Raw genomic sequence first — 24,800 nt, 5'->3', positions numbered from 1 at the left:
GATATATTGTTACATCAATAATCATTTCATAATACATGTATATGGTACTTTCTATTGGAATGGTGTCATCTTTTAGCTTAGATGTGGCTACTTGGTATTATATTCTGAAATCACAAGTATTTTGTCCATTCGATGTATTTGATGGTTTTAATGATTTACATCATCCTGGCTGCTATAATCAAGTGTGCCCTTCCCACATCTCAATGTAATGTAGTAGGAGCTGAGGCTGAATTCCAGGGATTATATTAGCTCAATGCAAGGATTTAAGGGCTGCAAAATCATAACAATGTGAATGTACAGTAATTTGTTCTGTTAGCAATACAGATTATTTCTCATTAGCATTTTGCACCTACATGTACATACATGTATTTGGGCTTTGACTAGCCATATTTCCATCTCTGCATGTGTTCATACGTGGAGTTCAACACGCTTGCTTTTCTGGACTTGCACAGACCAGCTCGATGCAAATCTGGTTGAGCTGAACAGCAACTTGCCGCATACTTGTTCGAGATTTGCTTTGAGCTATGCTCTGCTCCAATTGGCTGCTTTTAGTCTGCTGTGTGTGTGTCTGCACATTCTGATAAACTTACCTCCTCCATGTAGCTTCTACAAGAGAACCACCGAGTCCTTTTTCATAGAAGACTTGTAATTTATGGATCGCTCAAACAATTAGCAAGAGTTTTACGTTGAGCAGCATTGACACAACTCAACTAGTTTTACTACAGGCGTTTACATGTTTTGGTGTCTTTTTTGATTCACCTGATTTGTGTTCTACTTCACTGGTACATGTGCTTCCATGAGAGTACGTATGTTCTGTATGTGAGAGGGTATCCGTTCACTGCAATGTGAGAGGGTATCCGTTCACTGCAATGTGAGAGGGTATCCGTTCACTGCAATGTGAGAGGGTATCCGTTCACTGCAATGTGAGAGGGTATCCGTTCACTGCAATGTGAGAGGGTATCCGTTCACTGCAATGTGAGAGGGTATCCGTTCACTGCATTGTGAGAGGGTATCCGTTCACTGCAATGTGAGGGGGTATTCGTTCACTGCAATGTGAGAGGGTATCTATTCACTGCAATGTGAGAGGGTATCTGTTCACTGCAATGTGAGAGGGTATCTGTTCACTGCAATGTGAGAGGGTATCTGTTCACTGCAATGTGGGAGGGTATCTTTTCACTGCAATGTGAGAGGGTATCTGTTCACTGCAATGTGTAAGGTAAAAAACAAAACCTTTCAAGAGCCCCACAAGAGCTAACTGTTTGAAACAAGGAGTAATGTGCATGCAGTAGTAAAGTGAGTTCGCTAGATTTGTCAATTATTCTACTCGTCTCAGTCTGACTCGTCTGATGACTCGACTCGTCTGATAGTTTATAAAATTTTTACAAAACCAAAAGGTATCTAACTTTAATATGTGGTATAATAGCGCAAAGGTAAATACATGTATTTAAAAAAGCTAGTTTTTATATAATTAATTTGTAATGTTTGACAAATTTAAAGACAAAAGAATGAGCATCATGAGTGAGTGCCAATGTTGGTTCTATTTTGTATATACTGTATACGGTATATACTGAATATACTATACATGTGAAGTATATTAGTACGTTTACTTACCTTGTGGTCATTTCCATCTATTAGTGGAAGTGTTTATTTGCAAAATAAAGGTATTGAAGCCAGTTTTCTGATGACAGTGATATGGTGAGTTATGATGAGTTATATAGTGAATTGTTAAAATTATTATGCATCAACTTTGATATTATAAGCAAAACTTCATGGGTGTTTAAATATGGTGTTTTGTTTTTAACATATCATCAAGTCTATAACATAATTAGCATAAATAAAATATACAGATGCATGTATTATCTGTAGAGTAACCATTCGTAAAAATTGGCATACCAAAAAGCAAAACAAAAAAGTGAAAAGTATAGGTTACTAATAGTACATATATATTTATACATGGTTATCTTACCTTTCCCCTTGTTTTGCCAAAACTACGTTACGACTTTGTATCAATGTACAGCTGGCAGCTAACAACTGGCTAATTGACCAGATTTTAGCAGACTATACAGACTAACTGGTGATTTGAGGCAACAAAAGAATGAGAGCCAGAGACTCAATGCTGCACCATCATTGTCTGTTAAATATGGGTACCTCCAAACATAATGTACCAATCCCATAAAAACAAAAAGTTAGAGCGACAACCACCAAATATAGGAACAGTCAGTCAGTCTAGGCAGATATTAACTACAAGTTATGTTTTGATATTTCTTACGTGATGCTGTTACAGTGTGGTTAGTAAATTATAGAAATATTCACAATCATTGACGCCTTTGCTGCGAGTTTCCTAAACTACATGCCAAAAGCTGCTATAATGTTATAGACAAGAGTGTCAAACGTATACCTACAGCCAAGTAGTTTGTTTAATTTGATCAATCTATAAATCATTTACTGTTGGTCTTGATCATCTGGATAAGTGGGTGTCACACTATAATAGGTCTCTTATCTACAAGCTCAATTATATAAGGAGTTGTCGGTCTTTGTGTTTTTACGCGTTGTACTGGCAAATTGAATTGACGAAGAACGAGAAATCGTGAATAGATGTCCGTACATGCTAATTTATCGCGCTAACGTTTACTAAATGTACGCAAACTTTGATGACGTTGAGCTCAACCATGTGCCCAGTCTTTGAGAGCCTTACGAGCACAATGGAGGTAAGGTTTTACGCAGTTTTAAGAGATCGTTGACGATTTCATAGTTCATCGCTCGGTGTTGCAAGAGTAAAATATTTTATAGGATTACAATAATTGATGCGATATTATAAAGTTTTTATGTTATTCTCTAGCCTAAAGTATAATCGTTAAAAAGCATTTTAGCCATTGATATTTTGATAATTTATTTGAAGTATATATGGTAAACGTTACTAAAGGAAAGTCAATTTGTGAATCTGATTGTTAATGAAAACATCTTACTCTTGTAGATTAATACTTTGTTACAAATTTATAAAATGGCAACACTATCGTAAATTTTTCAAAGTAAAGTTATACATTTAGTTAAAATCTTCCTAAATATTTTGTTTCAAAACTGCTGCTTAATGCCACAATGAAGCACGTGTTTCTTGTCGTATATCAACTTTATATGCCTTTGTAAGACATATTGTGTAATTATATGCTAGCAAATCATTTAGCTTTTAGGGTGGTAGAAATTTCGAGGACTTATGATGCTAGCTAGCTATACTCCTAAAAACATTCTATTAATGAACATTGGTATGTCTCGTATGTTTGAGATATACTTGTGTTAATGAAACATTATTACATAGTAAATAAATTAAAAAAACTTTGAGAGCAAAAAGTAAAATCGAGAATCGCCAAATATCATTTTTATTTGAGGTTTGTGAGCAGTTGCATTTCTTTTTATCTTGTAATAAACTTGGCAAACCTAAGATTATACTGCCAGCATTCGAAGTGAGCTATTGCTCTGACAGTGTAACTAAAGTTTACCTCTTGTCTAAACTTGTATTCAGAATATTCTGTATAACTTGAGAACATGTAGTGATTTTCTAATTCAAACCCTTATAAAAAGTCTTAGCATTGTGATCTTTGCTTATTGGTAGACATCACCCGCTAAAATCATGAATGGAAACAGTAGTCCATCTAAAGACTGTCCATCAAAAGCTGGTGGGGATAGTTCAGCTGATATGACATCAAAAGACTATTACTTTGACTCGTATGCTCACTTTGGTATCCATGAGGTAAGCTGTTGCATCGCTTTACACATAATTTATTTTCCGATGTAGAAGAGCAATGTGCTGTACTACATTTGTTCTGTGATATTTACCAACTTTCCTACAAATATTTTATTGTTTAGATAACATTAAAAAGCCTATGTAGGCATAGCAAACATTTATGCCTACATTTTCAAAAAACATCAATTAAGCCTGTATCCTTATTATTATGTAGCGTTTTATTTATAATTTAATTACTTTTGTAACACAAGGTTGATGAGAAGCTGATGTGAGTGACGTATGATTTTTATAGGGAGTTAGTCCAGATAGTACCTAGTATCTAAATGAAGACTAGTTAGTATCTTATGAACTTATGAATCTTTTGCTTGAAAGTCTAATTCCTAGTTATTCTTACGTTTAGGCCTGACTGTGTTCATTTCTGGTCACTTGCAATATGTTTCTGTGTTAGCAAATGTGAATGTATTACTTCCACTAACACATCAGTTTGAGATTGCCACATCACTTTAAATTCCTTGTCTAATAGTCTGGTGTTAAAAGTTCAGTGTTTGTGATATTAACTAAATATATCTGAACAGGAGATGCTCAAAGATGAGGTGCGCACCATCACATACAGCAATTCAATGATTCACAATAAGCACCTCTTTGCTGGCAAGACTGTACTCGATGTAGGCTGCGGCACAGGAATCCTGTGTATGTTTGCTGCCAAGGCTGGAGCAAAGCGAGTTATTGGGGTAAGCATGCTCTCGTTGGAATATAATTGTCCACCACAACGCTTGAACTTGTAGGATTGGTTCGTGGCAACCAAAAGTAATCCAGCTAAAGTAGGTCATGTTTGAAATATGGTCATATGAAATTATTTGAGCTGTTTATGGTCTTGGAATTCTATTTGTTGCTTTTTCAATCAAGATTTAATCGATCATCCATGAAAAAACCATTGCACTTGCTATTAATATGTTTTTCAACCAAATGCAAGCTTCTATTGTGACACTGGTACGCTAGGTTTAAGGTCCATGATTACAGTAAGTTAACATTAATTTGAGGGACCGCACACTTGCAATGTCAATTTATATCAATTCTTTTTACCTTGGTCTATGCTGCAAGGGACAAACGAAACATTCTATGTCTAAGAAAATATCTATACTATAATAAATACCGTGTTTGTTTGTTCGAAACCATGATTAGAAGTTACCATAAAAGGTTGCTTTTAGGGGAATCTTAACTTGTGACATTCAGATTTTAAGCTGACACTTTTACGCCAGCGTCTCAAATTTTACATTGTATGTTGGAAAGTTTGAATGTGGAGTATATCATAAGCCAAGGTTTTACCGGATTTGTCATCAATATATACTAGACTATTGGGAAAAAATGACGCTCAAGTGTAATTAACCCAGTAATTTGTTGAGAAATATTAGTTGAAAATTTTGAATTTATAATTTAAATTAGATTTGTGACTATTTGTGATTTGTGACCTTTCGGGATGAGCTACATTTGAATTTTAACACATTTGTTAGCACCGTGTTCTGCAAGTCTTCCATATAATCATCAAACTTGGATCATTCCGAAGCCATAGTTTTGTAACTGGCTTAAATCAAAGTGCACATGCATGTTTGGGCACAACCTAAAAATGTCTTCAGTTCTCAACCACTCATTAGAATAGACGATATATAGCATAGCGCCATTCGCAAAATGCTAATCTGCGTTAAAACTGCTTTAACTGATCTCGGTCTATTTTAAAGTTCAACTATGGGTTGAAAGGGTGATATAGTTAGAAATTACCTAAGATGACGGGTCAATGAGATTTGCTTTTATTCGATGGGAAAGCTGTTCAGCTATCGGTTTTACACAATCAGCCTATATTCATGGTTAAGACCATAAATAGTTTTCAATTTGTGACCAAGCAGGGCGAGTAAATTTAGTCTTACAAGAAGACTTGAAATAGTTTAAAATTTGTGATTACTTGCAAAAGACTGCCATTTCCGATGCATAACATGATGTTAGCAATTTGTTTACCATGATAAGAAGGTTAAGTAATACTGTAAGAGTAGTTAACATAAATCCTTTTGTGTAAGCCACTACTATGTATAGGACGTACCACAAACGTTGAAAGCTGGTTTCGAGTTACAGGTATACTGCATGTATAACTTTTAACTTTAAAGGTTGACTTGCAACCAAATTCACATTACGGTTATTTGGTATCAAAAGATTCGCCATGTCTTACTCTGTTGTGTAGTAGGTGCCAAATATGTGGGAATGTGATTAAAAGCTCTTAAAAGCTCAAAAACGAACAGAAAATCGCAGCGACACGAGACCGCCCTAGTTTGGATTCGTTTTCCAAAACGGCTAAAATGTGACGTATGTGTGCCAGATGGTTTACGTTTACACTTTCATGCATCCTTATTCGTCGAACTATTTTCACAAATATACTTCACGCTTGCGATAAAAACCATGTCTATTGTTCTTACGCGTCTATTTTATCGGCACCGCAATGCTGCAACTTTGAGCACTGATATCTCAGAACATAGCATAAAAATATGTTTAATTTTTTAAACTTAGCTTGAACGATTGCATATCATCCTCTGATAAACATGATGAGCCTTTTGGTCCGCTATGATGGTCGAAAAATGCTGTAGAAGTTGTTCGCGCCATATGGCGGGAATTGTAAGTCACATGATGAGATAATGTTAGTTTCAGTTCAAGTTTGATCTATCGCAAATAACACACGCTTTCTCGTATTAAACTTGTTAATTTCAATTCGTCATAATCTCTAACGCGCCACATCGTGTTTGTGTAGCTGGCAAGCTGAGAAGCACCTTTTTTTGGCCAAGAGCAGAGAAAAGACCAGACCTTCACCGGGCGTGGAGCAACTGGGTGAAGCTGGATGTAACAAACTTTATTTATTCGCCTGCTTACTCTTACCTTTGTTTTCGCCATTTCAAAGACGACATGTTTTCTAACCTGTTTGCATACTCCATGTCACCAAAGCACGTGAGTAATTTATTTTATGAGCCACTTGTATTAGTAGTAGTAACTCGGGTTATTTTCTAGTATTCTCCTAATACTACTGTATTAATCTATATTTAATATTACAATATTAATGTCATTTAATTGTAATATGATATTATTAGTATTTTATCTTTTTAATTACGTGTATTATTTTTATTATAACAACAAAACTAATTCATACTGCATATCTATCTGTAAAATGTAATATATTAATCTATAGTTGATAAAATAATGTTGTTTCACGATTAATTTCGCCAAATTTCTTAACCCCACTCACTTATAGATATGTTATATAAAATAGTTATTGTCATTTTCTGGTATCATCGTTAATAGCATATTAATATTATTAGATTATTAGTATTAGATGATGAAGAGTTTGTGCCAACCACTGAAGACTAGGAAGAGTGAGCGCTATGTTGGCCAGTGTCAAACGCTCTCCAATTACATGTCAGATAGAGCTGAACTTAACCAAACTGCAAAATATAAAGAATATCCATAGAGTTATTACTCACATTTTTATGTTTACAATATCATGGATTCTGATAAGGTTTTGTAAAATCTGCGTCATGATTGCATGGCTATAAATTTATTCTTTTTCTGATCAAGCAAATATGATATAATAACAGGAAATGATGTTGTACAAATCTTATTGCAAGTCAACTATTGTTTTGTGATTTCAGACCCGAATCCTCCTTCAAAGTGGAAAAAATAATAGTAAGTGTGACAGCACTCCAGCGACTATTTCACTGCCACGCCTGAGCCCTCCCCTGCTCATTCACGATGGTGCGAGAAGGCGGTTGGATAGAGTTCAAGGTTACATGTGCCTCCTGTCACCAATCGTACACTTGGGAAACAACTGCCAGGGTGAACAGAGCTCATGTCATCAACCCCCTGTTGGCAGCTGCATCACTCTTTTTTGGCGGATGCCTTACGCAGAACCTCCGTTTTCTGTCGCTCCTGAACATCGCGATATCAAGCCACAGCGTTTGCTTCTACCAACAAAGAGAATACTTACATGGTGTGAGTGTTAATATTTACTCATAAACTTGGAAAATGTGAGTAAAAGCTTGGCACATTAATTGAATAACGACATTTAGAAACAATTTTTTTCTTGAAATGAAAATATGTCATCCTTCAAGCGAAATATATTATAATTTAAAATTCTGATTCTTCATCATAATATAGCACAAAAAGGGGGAAGAGGATTCTACATTCTTAGACTAATGATAATGATACAAATTAATCTTGTATAATGAAGTTTTACAATATTTTACAGTGTATTGCTGAGCAGTACACCCTGCATAACGAGGGATTGATGGCAGCAATCGATTAGGAGCTTGATTTGGCAGGTGACGGTAGATGCGATAGTCCGGGGCATTGCGCACTATACGGGGCCTACACTATGATGGATCAGAGCTGCGGTTTAATAGTCAGCAGCCATCTTGTCAAGGTAAAACTTTGATAGTTTTTACTTCACAGCCTGACAAAAACCCAAATTTTTTAGTAGTTATCAATACATAAACATGAAGTTGCTGAAGAGCTAAATAATTCATTCAAATAATGTGAAAGTGATTTTTGGTCGTAACTTTCTTTACCTTGCAGTCAACGGAGGCCACCAGCTCTAACGCCATGGAGCTGGAAGGCTTCAAGCGATGCCAGTCCGATCTAATTTCCCACGGCCTGAGAGTGAGGTCCATTACAACGGATCTTGTTACAGAGGTTATGTGCGGCAAGCTTGTGTTTTGGTTTATGCCGCAAATTCGTCGCGATGAGCGGCGGCCTCTACCTGCCTGCTTGGTGTCTAAGATTCGGGCTCTTTTCCCACCAACATATGATGAAGAAGAGTTTGCAGACTATGTGTTCAAGGGCTTCTGCTATGGCGATGAAGAGACTCAACGACTTTGATTGAGAATTCTAGATCAACTCTATATCATAGGTGGTACTCATTTGTATTGCATTGTCATTTTATTATTATTCAGGCTAAGCCACATGGTGACTACACACCATGTAGCTAACAAACTAATTTTTGTTAGTAAATTGCTGTTACATTGCTTCCATATTTAAAATCACATGATTAATGTGCATAAATCTGCCATCGCTGATTTTATAAAATAAAAACAAATACATATAGGAACGCATATTGGTTTCACCGCTTACCAAAGTCGTTGAGTCTCTTCATCGCCATAGCAGAAGCCCTTAAAGACGTAGTCTGCAAACTCTTCTTCATCATCCGTTGGTGGGAAAAGAGCCCGAATCTTAGACACCAAGCAGGCAGGTAGAGGCCATCGCTCACCGTGATGAATTTGCGGCATAAGCCAAAACACAAAATTGCGGTATGCACACAACCTTTTCCGAGCATTTGGCGATGGCTCTCCAAATGGGAATAGATTATCTACCAAAACAATTATTGAAAAACAATAATTGCTGATCATCAAAATAATCTCGATCTCTATATAATAAAATCATAAAACTAATACACTCTATACTGTAGTAAGTGTACAAGCCAAATATAACAGTTCTCCTTGTGTTCCACGAGTTCAGAATATGTGTGTTCAACCGATGCATTAAATGTGTAACACAAGAATTGTAGATAATGCTTGACGCATTAGCATAGCTTTGGTGTTGTTGGCATTAAATGAAAATCCAACTCACTATGATATCGCAGGTAATTATTCCACCCCAACTCAAGGGGTGCTGGTGCTACAAGTTCGTCCACACCAGGATGCATACACAGGCATTCATGCTCCCCGCGGTCATGGAGACGATGCCCAAACTCAGCATCATGGCAGCACAAACATTCAGGAAGAGATGGCATGTCTTGACAGCGCTTGCAGACACACCACTCTGTAGCCGATGGTATTAGCTCCTAAAGAAATGAACAGATATGTCTATGCAACCATAGCTAATACATCAGATCGATGTTATCCAACAGTATATTAGTGCAGCACTAGATTTAAATATTAAAATTGTTAATGTTGCCATTCGAGAAAAATCTGTAATTATTTTTTCGCAATATGAAGCGATAATTATCATTAAAATCATGTATATAATAATAATAATAATATTCGTTCTATCACTCTCAAGCTAAAACTATTACTACTAGCTAGCTTGGCACATAAGAGCTGGCTAGTGGCGGTGCTTACTTGCTGGGAGGTTTGATTCTGTTGAGGATCTTCTTCAGATAGGCGTCAGGCTCGAAACGCCAGGGTCTTAACTTTTCAGAATTTGACATTTTTTATGATCGCCACTCGGACATGCACGCTTATGTAAAATGTCGGACGGAATGGCCAAGCTGAAACTGTAAAGTAGCGAGCATCTATATTTGATACGGGGTCTTAGGTAAAACCCGAAGTGTTTGTCATAAACTATCGCTACGATAAGTTTGAAATTGAGCTTTGTATTGGCCTTTCAATTCACACGAGAACATCACGTGACAAGACGATAACCAAACGGCGCGGATACGTCATCGAAATCAAGAGATTCCAATATATGGCGGCTTTTTGTTTTTGAGCTTATAAGAGCTTTTAATCACATTTCCACATATTTGGCACCTACCACACAACAAAGTAAGACATGGCGAATCTTTTGATACCAAATAACTGTAATGTGAATTTTGTTGCAAATCAACCTTTAAACCTAAACTTTTAAACAAAATATGTCAGTCTGAACTTACCTCTCGCCAAAGGTTTTCAGTAATTTAGGGATCTAATCTTTTTTTACATGTAAGACTGTTCGTAACTCTCGCTTATTTCTTCTGTAGATCGAGTGTTCGGGGATTGTTGATCATGCCAAAAACATAGTGAAAGCCAACCACTTGGATCATGGTAAAATTTTATTATATTCTATGCGCATGAACTAGGAAGAGAAATGCTAGAGAATGCACTTACATATATGCATGTAAAAGCCTGGTTTACAGTCTGATTTGTCTTAGTAGTTAAAAGGATCCTACAAATCCTAGCATCATAGGCTCAACTGTTATATCTGTTGTAAGATGGATGCTCACAATCATTAACAGTCTTTTTAATCATGTGTGATCATAGCTCCTATGTTTAGTTTCGTATGTTTTCAGTTCTGTCTGTACCAATTGCTTTGTTTAGCTTTTCATTTTGGGAATAGTTTTTCTCTCAGTTCCATCTCCTGTTTCTGCCATTGCAGTGATTACCCTTGTGAAGGGTAAGGTTGAAGAGGTTGAATTGCCCGATGGGATAGAAAAGGTGGACATAATCATTAGTGAATGGATGGGATATTGTCTCTTTTATGAGTCCATGTTGAACACAGTCATCTTCGCGAGAGACAAGTGGCTGGTAAGAGTTCAACATTGTTTTTGATTGTATTGTCTGTGTCTTTAGACTGCAAACAAATTTGTATTGATTTATTTATTATTAGTTATGTTCTATGATGTATCCTAAAAAGCAACTGTGTGCTGTAAATGATTAGATCACATCAGCATTGGAACCAGTTTTAGATGGTATGTATACTGTGTGATAAATCAATTTAATGCTTTCTAAGTTGCATTGCTCTATAATAGCAGCTAAGTAATACCGCATATGTTAGTATATTGACTAATGACATTGCTCATTAAAGTAAGTGTTCTTCATTTTATTTGAAGCAAAAATGGCGTCAACTTGCTAAAATATTAAAAGAGCTCTTTTGAGCATAATTACCCGATAAAACAAGTCATGCAAAAGTCTCTGCTCTAACGTGAACATATTAAACCTACCGCTGATAGTAAGTTGCTACTATCCGCAGTAGGATACTGATACTTGAACACTTTTGAGCTATTTGCCCTGTGTATGGGGGTCGATTGCAGTATTTGTTGTCCTGAAGTCAGCTATGAATTATTGAAGTGTTTGAAAACCCTTTTCAAAGGTGCCGAATAGACCTCAGTTGCAATTATTTGCAACTGATGGCACTGGCCATTTTGATTCCCAATTCATTGATATTATCCATATCATTATCTCCTAAACACTGCATTGCATTTAATTCGGTTAACAGGGTAAAATTTTAATGTTGAATACTTCAGGTAATAACATGTAGCATTGCCGCATATATATTTTGTTAAATACATTTGTATCTGTAATCGTCGATTTTTTTCACTCACGTTTCAGGCTAATTTTTTTCACTCACATTTCACTTATTTCTTGCCTTCACTATAAGTACTAGAAAGCTTAGTATCATTTTCAAAAGAATTGATGTATTGTTTGCTGTGTTTGTCAATAGTTTCTTGTTTGAATTCTAAGGAGTGAGTTGCTTTTTTAACCAATTTTAACACGCACTATATTTTTTGGGCTCCACGGTTTTAACACTACAAAAACCACATATGAAGCACCGTTTAATGTTATTCGATCACTGAACAAGAATATGTCCATATATGGTAATGCATAAAATTTGCATGGTTTGAGACTCAAACATCACTTTTGCTCAAATTTTACACTGTAAGTCAAGGTTCGACTGTATAAGCACTTTTCCGTAGTACCCTGTCTGTAAAGAGAAGCTATTTTGTCAGATCGTAAAAATAAACTTTTTGTTGCTTACCCAATCACAAATTATACAGGAAAAAGCGCCAAAATCTATTTTACTGGTAATGCAGTCAATGACGGCTGAATCTCTTTGTCTACAGTAGTTGCACTTGGGTGCTTTGTTGGCATGATGGGCTTGTCAGGCTGATGAGTTTTCTTAATTTTTATATTTTGTGTGCTATTGCAGGTTGAAGGTGGTATGATGTTTCCAGATCGTGCAACTCTCTATGTTACAGCTATAGAGGACAGGCAGTATAAAGATGAAAAGATCAACTGTAAGTATTTTAAGATTTGATTCTCTCGCGTGTTGCTTCTAATCTAGTCAATTATGGCCTGTGTTTTGTGATTTGATATTTGTTCTGTATAGGGTGGGACAATGTCTATGGCTTTGACATGAGTTGCATTCGAAAAGTTGCCTTGACGGAGCCTCTGGTCGATTCTGTCGATCATAAACAAGTCTGCACAAACTCGTGTATTCTCAAGGTAAGAGAGATAGATGACGATGGTATGATTGAAAGACAAGTTTTGCTATCGTTGATCGACTGTACTTTTTCGAAAGTAGATTTATTGTAAATGTTTTCTTGAATTGCCTTGCTGTTCTGGGAAATTTTTCATTAAAGTTCTCCGTGTTTAGTTCTTACAGTACTTTTAGTTGAACCTTGGCCTATGACTTCTGATATTTGTGACCTCATGTGAAAATCAACCAAAATGAGGGATTTTCAGATTTTGAGTTAGTAACACAGCCAGATGCAGAATTTTGTGGAGAATTTAAAGCATTTTGAATTTTTGAGTTAGCTTAAGTAGTTCATGAGATATTGCGAATTTTTGGAAGGCACGTCAGCCGAAACTCTCAAAATCTGAAACAGAGAAAATCGCGAATAAAGACGCGACGCACAGAAATAGGTTGTTTACATTAGGTTCTCCTTGGATACGGCCATTTGTATTTCACTGACTGAAGTGAAACTTGGTCTCTAGGGTAAGTAAGCATGCTGAAACAGCTGGTGTACACCATTTTAAGGTCAGGACAACAGAAGACTGGTAAACCCTGCTCACAAATTGAAAAAAAATTGGACATTTTTACGCATCCATACTTTACACTAACCGCGCATTAGGAATAAGATGAAAAGCTCCTAGGTATCACCACTAACTGATAGGCTGTATGATTTAACATCACATCTGAAATCAATACTAAGGTTTATTTTGCCAAAACAGTGAGGGTAAAAAACACAACGGGTATCAGACCCAAAACCACGATTATATTCCTTCTCACATCTGACTCAGAAAAAGGCTAAAATTCATGCTATGGTCACGTTTTACGCCTTTCACCATGAGGCTTCCAGCAAACTAAACCCTCAGTGCCAAGACGGCAAAATTCTCGAATGTTAGTATGCAAGTATTCTTGGCGGTTATAGTCTAAACCTTCAGGTTTTATCACATTCAGCAGTCCATTGATACCTTCGAGTCTTACATCATACATCATGGCAGGGGAGTCTAGATACTTCTGAACTTTTACTTTTCCTAAACAAAAAAAAGCATGGCTGTGCATCAAAGTGACCCTGGTAGCATGGTTAGCAAACAGTACACACAACAGTCTATGAGAATAACATGTCATCGTACCAGGGTAAGTTTGGCTGAATGAAAACTTGTGAGAGCTCTTAATTCCTTTAATTTAGAATTAAATTCTTAAAATCTTTTGAATTAAAATTAAATTCCTACAATTTAGAATTTCCTTTAATTCCTAATTAATTTAGAAAAAAATCTAAAGAATGAGCTAATGAGGTGATTGGCAACGGATTCTGACTCTGAGACACTTTTATGAGTAATAGACTTAGTGGCCTAATGATCATGTGACGAAGGGATGGATTGCTCATGCCATAGGGTTAATGTCCCCAGGCAAAAAAATAAACACACAAGCATTGACACATTGAATAAGTCATGTAGCAACTGGCCATCAATTATGAGTGAAAACACACCTAACTCAGGTCAGTGAGTACGACTGATCACTGAGTCATGTATTGCAAGATGTAATTTTATGTGACTCAGGGGAGCATACGCTGGGCCAGCAACTAGTAGGCTACTACACCTATACTATTACTACTAAAAATCAACAGGGTAGATCAGAAAAAGTTCAATAAGACTCACCATGATATTTAAAGTTGCATCTTGACCTTTTTCTGATCTTCTCCTTATGCTCAAAAGGTTATGTGGTGTTCCCATCATCCACACAAGTAGAAATTCGGCCCATGATAACCAAATCTAACTCTGTCTTTGAATATCCTTTATTGTAAGTCAGCTGAATGAAAATCAGAGTTCTATCAAATTTGTTGATGCAGTCACACTTGCAACTGAGTCTAATAGGTTCATTAGACACCATAGGATGAGTTGGTAAGCTGGCAGCAGGTGATTCTGAGTCAATAACCGGAGTACTATACGACTGAATAACAGTTAATCCTTCGGTAGGTTCATTATCGTCTTCTTCATCGTCATTAAAATCGGGCATCCGAGCTTGCAGGTCATCAGTAACATAAAAATCTAGATCTATACACACTGTTTTTCCATATTCAGCATCAATTTTATCGAGCAATGTGCCAAGTTCCTCAGATTCACTAGATTAAAAAAGTTTTTCGAAGTTTAAGAATCTTCACGAGTCGCCATTTTGATGACGTCACGATCGCATAGCAACGACTATGATCGCAAAATTTCGGCATAAGAAGCCAATGAAATCATTTTTTGACTTCAGAAATGAATTCCTCACACCCTGATTGGTCTAGGGTAAAATAATAAACAAAGTAGCCATGTGCTCCCAATAAACCTAATGCAAACTTTGAAGCTCCATTACTAACGATAGTGAATGCCGACTTTTGGTCGATTTTCACGCGAGAGGTTACATTTGTTTAGGATGTCAAAGCCATTTTTTGTTAAAGTAAAAATGTGGACCTTTATAAAATATACGATGTATTTTGTTCCAGAGCCCAAAAAACAATAATAAATGTCTCGTGTAATTACATATATACCTTTAAAATGATTGCACTAGGTAAAATTATCGTAGTTTCTGCCTGTTTTTTATCTATAATTTTGTATTTTTCTAGAAGTTTTAGTTATCATGTGTTAGAAATTACTTCACACATTGATAGAAATATTTCAACTTTTGCTTCCTATTCATGTGAGCTGATCGTAAGATTGACTGTATATTGCCATTTTTAGTAAAGGTTGAGAATGCTGTGTTATAGCACATGACCAACTAAAAAAATGTTGGAGGAAATTTAAATACAATATAGGAAGATGTAACAAGTGGTTGTTTTTATAGGAAATAGATATTAGCACAGTCAAAGTGGAAGATCTAGCTTTCAAATCCCCATTCCAGCTGATTTGCAAGAGAAATGATTACATACAGGCGTTGGTCTGTTACTTCGACGTGCAGTTTTCACACTGTCACAAGAAAACAGGTTTCTCCACAGGTAAGTAAAATCAAGGCCTGATAATTGTGTTGTTTGCACGTCAATAGAGGTTACCAATATACCGTAAAACCTCTAATTGAACACCATGGTGCTCAATTTTGCAACCCTTTATAGTGGCGGTCCATTGGTGGTGGCGTTCAAATAGAGGCTGGCGTTTGTTTTCAAATGGCTCTCAGAATTTTGGAAAGATAATTTTAGGTCTTTTTCGGGCAAAGCGAATGTCGCCTATATTTTGCCCTCTTCTTCCGGTGGAGCGATATTAAACCTTTCGGATGCAATAAATCTGCTAACATAACTCCAACTTGTCAAAGATCTCTTAATAAATATGCATTAAGAAACTGAGAAATATCTCTACCAGTTGGTATCTATTGCTTAAAATTAACCTGCGATGATATTATAGCTTGTGTACTGCTTTGCAATTTGTTGGAACTTACAATTTTTATTTCATTTTCAATTTGAAGACATATTTTTATTTTATATCTATATTTAACAATGTTGCTTAAAAGCTCATTGCGCTCATCGATACGTTTGCTACAGTTCCCAGCCAAAACTGGCTTTATGTGCAATAGAAGAGGAGTTATGAGTGTAGATCTATTGTAAGCCGTATTAAGATAACCGCAAGGATGCTGTTAAATAATATGGTATAAATCTGCAAATTTATAAGTTATATAACGATAATCGATCAAATGCTACAAATAAATAAATATTCATGAACAAGTGACATAAACGAACCATACGTATATTACATGCAGAAACAAGAATTCATGTTTTTAAAACAAAAATGTTTGTTCGCATAGCTACGTTGTGATTATTGCTTTCGATAGAATAAACATCTTCTGGTTGTCCAATGTCTTCTGACTTCAACTCTTTTTCTGTACTGCTGAACTATTTGATATTATCTTTCTAATAATTTTTTGGCAGAGCAATACATTTACGCATTCCCTTTAGCCCAAATGCAATGTAAAAGTTTGCAAAGCCAAAGTTTTGCTCGCTAAACGCAATCTTTAGCCTAAACTGGTTGTTCATCTACCATTGTAAATGTAATCTGTTTTTATATACATGTACTTCAAGTTATCAAGACCACGTTAACCAAGGAACTACTATTAGCCTGAGACGGGTATTAATTATTTCTATGGTGTTGCTTTCAAAGTTTTAACCAAAAAACGGCAAGCTTTGGAGTATGCCATCGAAAAAATTAATTGTTAGTGATGTAAACGATTCATTATTAATACAATTTTATGGAAACTTTTCTGCTGATCAATTGATATTACGGGTTCGTAAAACTCAAAAATTGTTAAAGTGGCAAATGATCAAATGGAGGTAGGTGGTGTCCAATTAAAAAATGGTGATCTATTTTTCAACCCTTCTATCACTATGGCGTTCGATTAGAGGTTTTACTGTAGGTGTTCTGGTTGCAGGAAGAGACTCGCTAATATACCTTTTTAGTCTTTGCTAAAGTCAGTCCCCAAAAGTTGATGTTACTGTCACCTGTCTCTAGTCTTATTCGTTGTCAGATTTGATGGCTTATAAGATTTCATGGCTAATAAGAAATCATACTGCTTCTTCGTATAAAGAATAGCCATCCATAGCGGAATACTTATGTTTACTAAAGAATATTTTTCCGTTTGAGGTTCTGTTTAGCCATTCTTCACCGTCGGTTTGATACTGTGTTATTGAATAACACTAAACACTACTATACTATTAATATACCGTATGTATAATTAGGTATAGATGAATTGCTAAAGAAAAATTTCGAAATAATTCTATTTGGAAGTATACTACATGATGCCATGCTGTTATATTACTCGAATAGCTATCAGAGTTTTCATCCTTTAGCCAAAATATTAGCATTCGACCAAGGGATTAGCATTAGCAAAATATTAGGTCGTTTTGGCAAATAACTTGCAATCTGCGCATGAGGAGACATTGACTGGAAATAATATTTGACAGGTGTGGACATTGTCATGTTTTAACACATCCAAAGAGTAGGTCGAGTTTTTATTCCAAACAATTGCTGCTAGCTAGCAAATATAATAGAAGCAAATCGCTAGATTGGCTGCCAGGCGCTCCTTACCTTGGCAGGTGTCTGTCCACAGTTCAGCTTATGGCCACTAAAATTTTAAACTAGATGCATTTTGTTTTACGAGTTGATAACTCCCGTCTACTTTAATTTTGTAGCGCCCTTTCCAAATGTACCATATACCCATTGGAAGCATACCGTCTTCTATTTAAAAAACGATCTGACCGTGCAATCAGGCAACGTCCTGTACGGCACTCTAGCCGTGAAGCCAAATGAGAACAACAATGTAAGTGTTACAGCAGCCAGCTGTATTTGAGCTCTAATCAATCCTGTTTGTGTCCCTCTGCTAGGACCGTTTGCCAGATACACTCACTGGAAGCAGACAGTGTTCTACCTGGAGGACTATCTTACTGTGAAAGGTGGTGAGGAACTGTCTGGCACTTTTGAATGTAACCCTAACCGCAGCAATCATGTAAGTGAGCTGCAAAGCTCCAGTTTGTTCCGGAACATTCTTTCGTCCTTTTTATTTCTGGCTATTTTTGTAATAGCTTTGCCAGTCCTCGTTCAACAGTCTCAAGCTTCTCTCCGTGTTCAAACTGCCAAGATGCTCCTTTTACATTGCATTCTTTGCGTCACACTGGTCTCAAGCGGTCAATATGCGCTTGAGACTTCCTTGTAATTACACCAGATTGTTCTAGTCTTAATCATTTTTACACTTTCAGAGAGATCTGGACTTTGAGATGGAAGTGAACTTCAATGGAGAATTAAGCTCTGCCAAGCAGTCTCTCAAGTACAAGATGCGGTAGTGCAGTTGTGCGGTTTGCAATCTCATGCATGAATATTCTTTGCTATATTTGTCTCATTGCCAAAACATTGCTCGCATTAGTATTTCTTTATAGTGAATTAATACACGTTATAAAAATTTACGATGTATATCTTTGTGGTAATAATTTTAAAAAAAAGTTAAAATTGTGTATTGCGTTTCTTCTACATATTTCCAAAAATATTGCTTGGAATAAAATCTGTTGTCAATAATTTGGGTCACTCTTGTATTACATTTATACACAGGTTTTGCATGTGAAGAATGATATACGTTATCAATTTGCAAGTTTCCGCTACACCGAACGCAAACAACTTGAAGTTGCACTATTGTAAGATGTAGGCATTTCAAAAATGCTTTATTGCACATGGCTGACCCAGCCAGTCTAATACATAGTTCTATTGTTACCCACGTCTTTTGGTCTACGCACTCATGCTATCCACTTCAACCCTGTCACAGGATAGCCCAAATGTTTACCCTGCCTTAAAACCCCTTACAACCATCACTCCTTGAAAAATATATACACCTATATCCCCATCATGTAATGAAATGAGCAGGGAGAGCTGAGCTGCATTCATGAGTTGACAGACAGACATGGTTCTACCTGCACTAGTTTGATGAGAATCCACAAGGTTAATAAATGTAAAACTGTCCAAATCGCTTTTGATTTGAAATAAGACTACCTGCACAATGTGTGCAATTCAAATCAATTATAAAGAAATATTTAGCAAATTCTTGGGTACAAAACATGAGAAGCGACAAATGTTTTGTTCAACAAGCTGGCATAGGTTATTTATTATGTTTCCCCCTTTTTTGTCATCAATTTGTTGAACTACTGAATGACCTGCATTGCGTGGGTAATGATAAACAGCTTATAGATATTACCTGACCTACTACATTACCTTTACACAACATTACCTGCAACTGTTTATAAGCAGTTTTTATTACCAGCTGGCCTGATGAGGCCAGCTGGTGACGTGTGACTCATTGTCAGTAGATATCTTCGTTATTCATTGTTTCACGTACATGTACCTGAACCCGTGGTCTAACATGTAAGCTCGATGCCATGAGGTTCTTAGATCACACACTCTACAAAGCTGATTTTTCGTTACTAAAACTTTAAGCTATAGCTGGACAGACGAACATTGAGATTTACATATACACTAGCTGTGCTACCCGATGTCACCCGGGTATCAAAAATAGGCTTATAGCAATGAGAGTTGCTTGCCATTAGCCTGGCACATTGCCAATGGATAATTTGAGTAAGCTTACTAATAAGAGCTACTGTCCATGATGTTACGCCATCACGCTGCATTGTAACGGAGAGCGGTAGCGTATTTTCTCCCATATATCATCTAATTCACCCATCAAGCTCGTGTGGTTGTATTGGTAAGGCGGTTGGACTGGTAAACGGGAGGTCCGAGATCAGATCTTCTGCGGTACAGATTATTTTTTCTAAGATTTTAATAGCTATAGCTGGACAAATACAGCCACCAACATTGAAAAATGTTACATTGTGTTGGATACAAGTAATCGTTGTAAGTTGATTAATTATTTGCTTCCTTTCATTGTATCTATGGGTGTACAGGTAATATTTCATTTACGTGTATTTTGATGTGAGACCAACACTAATCAAAACAAGCGATGAAAAATAATCAAAATTAAACTGATATTTCTAACTCGTATCACTCACCTGTTGCCAGTAAGCTTGAGAAACAAAGTTTTCTATTCAAGCAGCCGTTGCAGGAATAGGCAATACTCCTATTTTATTTATTTGTTCTTTGTCTAGTTAACATGGAACTCATTAATATAGTACAGTAATAATAATTCACAGGTTATTATTGTGCACATTCTGAGACAGCTTCAACTATTATTATGGGTGCTGCAAGCCTTAGATAGGCCATTGTTTATAGGCTACTACGTACCAACTATTGTCGGTAGTTTCCCTCTTTTAGTCCACAGTCACAACATTGCCTAACTTTTCTCAGGATGTTCTATGACTTCATCACAGTTGTCCTTAGCATTTCTCTACAGACCCTGTGAATGTTGCTCATAGATATATAAACCTATATATAGATAAATAGGTTTATATATCTATTTTGTTGCTAGATTTTAGAACTTCCTCCACCTATTTCTTCAAAGTACTCATGCATTTGCCCAAGCAGCCAACAACCTCTAGGATGACTTTTTCTAATTTCGAATGCAGCCTGTTAGTATTTCTGCCTCTTCTCTGTTATCCCTGCTTATACTTTGCTCACTAGGACATACCATATCAACCAGCTAAATAACATTCTCTCAAAAGTTACATCTGGTTTGTGTGCCTTTGTTCCTTCCTCATCTGGTATTCAAAGCAATTTTGCATAACTTGATTAATTGGCCATTTACAGCTACTTAATAATAATAATAATAATAGTGAAAGTAGTTTCAGAATATATAAATATAATGATAGTCAGAATATAACTAATTACGCGTATATTATTATACTATAATAATGATTTTAGGGTTGCTTTATCTAAAATGGTAGAACCACGTTATATAAAATAAAGCTTTTGTAGATTAACATCGCAAATCAATGTTGCAATATTGTCTTCAAAACAAAGCTTGTCACACCCGTACAGCATTTCTAAAACAGAAGTAAATGATAGGCCCAATAGATGGTTTTTACAGCCTCTCAGTGACAAATGGAATTTTGGAGTTATATGCTCTCACAACATGAACTTTCATAAAAACCAATGCCTGAACTCTTGGAATAGATTTAATATATGTTGTCAATACTCACAGGCTTCTGTCCTGCAACTACATATATGTTGCAAAAACGTTGCCCCATCAGTTATCTGCTAAACTTAGGATTTCTCACATCTATAATTTTGGAAATACATGCAAAAAGTTATTCATGCAGACTGGGCACCACCCTGGACTAAATGATGACCCATAGAAACCACATCAGTGATATGATTGGCTAGTTGCTGACCTGGAATTTTTTGCACGCACCGAGGAATCCATTTACTGTACCCTAGGCTAAATGACCTTATAACTGACTGGCTATAGCTAGACCAGCAAGTAGTATTATTAATCGGTCAGGCAGCGAATACAGAGTTATTAAACAGGCGCTAAAAATGTGTTTTAAAACTGGGTGCATGATTGATAAAACAGAGTACAACAGCTGCTTGCAATCTATTGCATTTGATTATGCAGTACCAAAATGAGGCAAATGAAGATAGTCTGACATACTGATTGAGAACACTGTTTATTTCATATAACGAATGGGCTAAAAATTATTGTCTGTCATGGTCATGCATTGCCTCGTAGGGTTTCCATTTTGATTGCCATGAATAAATAAAAAGTCTCTGCTCAGCTTTTTTTCAACTAATAATTGTTTTTCCTAGCCACAATTATATAGAACTATCTGATTCTATAATTGAGAAATTTTAAAACGTTTAAAAATCAACAAACCTATAAACAACAGTTTTTTATTATTTGTTACAAAATTAGTTGAATTATTCGTCAAATGTCAATTGAAGTTTTTGTATAACAGTGTCTAAACATTTAAATACTGCATCGCTTACTGAAGAGTACTTTTTTTTCATATTTGAGATGCCAGAGTACTTATTCCAGAGTAGGCCTACTTGTTTTATATATTTACTAGCTGCATTACCCGCCTACAGGAACAGATTCACGTGCAGCATAAGCTTTATTAAGAGTTGTCTTTCATACTGTATAACAACTCCAAATATGCAGTCTACTGAAATTGCTGCCCTGATGTATTATTATGTAAATTGTCTACTGAAATTGTTGCCCTGAATATGCATACACATATACATGTCAATAATGTTAGGGAGAATAATGCAAATCTGCAATGTGTTTTACAGGTAGATGCGTGTAAAATCTAGTAAATATTCTAGGTTCATGTGTCTAGATTCATGCATCCGTTCATACCCGTCTATATTTGCAGTTGACGATCGCGCACTTCTGCCGCTGAGCCCCCGCCTCGGCTGACCAGTCTTTACCCGCCAAGCAGTTGACAATCGCGTTCTTGCACTCGCCTCGCAATCAATCGCTTCGCACTCGCAATCAATCGTTTTGCAATCAATCGGCCCGCCTCGCAATCAATCGCCTTGCACTCTCCTCGCAATCAATCGCCTCGTAATCAATCGCTTCGCACTCGCCTTGCAATCGCCTCGCAATCAGCTCCCACTCGTGTCGCAATCAATTGCCTCGCACTCAATCGCCTCGCACTCAATCGCCTCGCAATCAATTGCTTCGCACTCGCAATCAATTGCTTCGCACTCGCAATCAATTGCTTCACACTCGCAATCAATCGCCTTGCAATCAATCGGCCCACCTCGCAATCAATCGCCTTGCACTCTCCTCGCAATCAATCGCCTCGCAATCAATCGCCTCGCAATCAATCGCCTCGCAATCAATCGCCTCGCGATCAATCGCCTCGCACTCGCCTTGCAATCACCTCGCACTTGCCTTGCAATCACCTCCCACTCGTGTCGCAATCAATTGCCTCGCACTCAATCGCCTCGCACTCAATCGCCTGGCACCCAATCGCCTCGCACTCAATCGCCTCGCACTCAATCGCCTCGCAATCAATCGCCAATCGCGATCATCAATCGCAATCAAAGAGAATCTAGACGCTATTCCTACTCAAAATAATACAATTGTCCGGGTGAAAATTAGTGACCTTAACAGCGATTTAGCAATTGAACCTTTAAAAAAGCCAGAAATAGAGGTTCATAAAAACGGCATCGTGTTTCATAGAGTTAATAAAATTTAATCGCCAAATTCTAATATCGAGAGTCTATTGTCGATATCGTTTTGCCGAAAACAAATTAGCCCTAATACGTCGAGGACAAAAAGCATCACATGTCATGAAGCTAAAAGAAAGCCATAGAGTTGTAATTATTACGTCATTTTTGTGTGAAAACGGCAAACGATGAATAGGTTATGTATAGAGGCGCAATAACTGGAGATTCTCGTTAATGCGCCCTAGATACCTACTAGCGGCTAATAGTCCGGAAAGTACGGTACTCTATAAAGCGGACAGACAGATAGACAGACAACGATTGCCGTTTATAAAGTAGATAAACACAGTCTTTGTGATATGTCATATAATCGTGGCATAATACGAGATAGCATAATAGTTATGGTTAGATGTGCACTTTTTGAGAATTACAGCGTAATGATAGTGTTATAGGACAAATCTTTTTAATAGTCCTCAATTTCGAGTAATAGTCTATGAATTCAACTAATAGCCTGTTGGCAACAACGGTTTTGACCATTATCTTTTCAACTAAATCTCCATTTACCGAATGAACTGTGTACATTTCTTGTGTGTGGTTTAGGCTCTTGTGGTATCTGGTTATGCTGATATCTCCAAACAACTCCAGCATCATATAATCCAAACTGCTTTTGATAGTTACTTCACAAGGGCTACGCAGCTTGGTATAACGTATACTTCTGCTTCATAGCTGCTGATAAATTATCCGCTAAAAGATTACATGGAAACATTACCTTTAACAATTTATTTGTTTATTATAATACACCCTGAGCCTCTTAATTTTTATTCGAATTAAAAACCAAATCACTTTTTCATCAGTCCAATCAAATCAAATAAAAAATAACTAAACTCACTATAGAGAGGAGTTACCAACGACGTTGTCGCATATACTTGCGCTAATCTTGTCATTGAATAAAGAAGTACAAGCTGGTACAGCTCATTACATAAATGATACAATAGTCAATGAAACAGTTGTTCCAGCAGCCAAAGTTAAAAAACACCTGCAAAAACATGGAATAGTATCAAAGCAGCCGGAAAGGCTTGACAGTGATTGAGTTTTGGGCTTGCGAGTAAGTGATTCTGAGACTGGTAGGCTTAATTGGTGTAGAGATTGTAGTTACCGACAGTAGAACCAAATGTAGCCAAAAAGCAAGTGTTGTCTATTAATATATTGTTGTCTATAATATGTGGCAGATATCTTGGACCCTACCAAGTAGCAAAGTGGCTAGGAGTTGCCTGTAGTGACCTGAAAAGTGAGGTAAAGTTTTGTAAATGGGATGATAGCATACCCAGTGAGGTAATGGCAATACTAATTGAAATGTCTCATAGGGTCAAAAAGAAGTGATCCAGTTAACGGTGTATGGAGTGCTGCAGATTTATCAAAGGAAAATGTATAGTGTGATGCCAGTAGCTTAGCAATAGGCTGCTGAGATTAAATAGATGACCAAGTAGTTG

The 24,800-nt window shown here is 36.7% G+C and overlaps 1 protein-coding gene across 1 annotated transcript; it reads left to right on the top strand.

The window, feature by feature from the left end:
- Positions 1-2,658: 2,658 nt before the first annotated feature.
- On the top strand, positions 2,659-18,774 carry LOC137385373 (protein arginine N-methyltransferase 1-like). Its single transcript, XM_068071825.1, has 10 exons — positions 2,659-2,708; positions 3,608-3,745; positions 4,315-4,470; positions 10,503-10,566; positions 10,898-11,046; positions 12,449-12,536; positions 12,629-12,744; positions 15,569-15,719; positions 18,090-18,211; positions 18,462-18,774. Exons 1-10 carry the CDS (start codon positions 2,670-2,672, stop codon positions 18,543-18,545), a joined length of 1,107 nt encoding a protein of 368 aa, XP_067927926.1. The 5' UTR covers positions 2,659-2,669; the 3' UTR covers positions 18,546-18,774.
- Positions 18,775-24,800: the final 6,026 nt, after the last annotated feature.

The sequence above is a fragment of the Watersipora subatra genome, chromosome 1, assembly GCF_963576615.1.
Source record: "Watersipora subatra chromosome 1, tzWatSuba1.1, whole genome shotgun sequence".
In the NCBI taxonomy this organism is placed as follows: domain Eukaryota; kingdom Metazoa; phylum Bryozoa; class Gymnolaemata; order Cheilostomatida; family Watersiporidae; genus Watersipora; species Watersipora subatra.
Note: the sequence above shows the minus strand (reverse complement) of the source record. Positions and strands in the feature narration are given on the sequence as shown.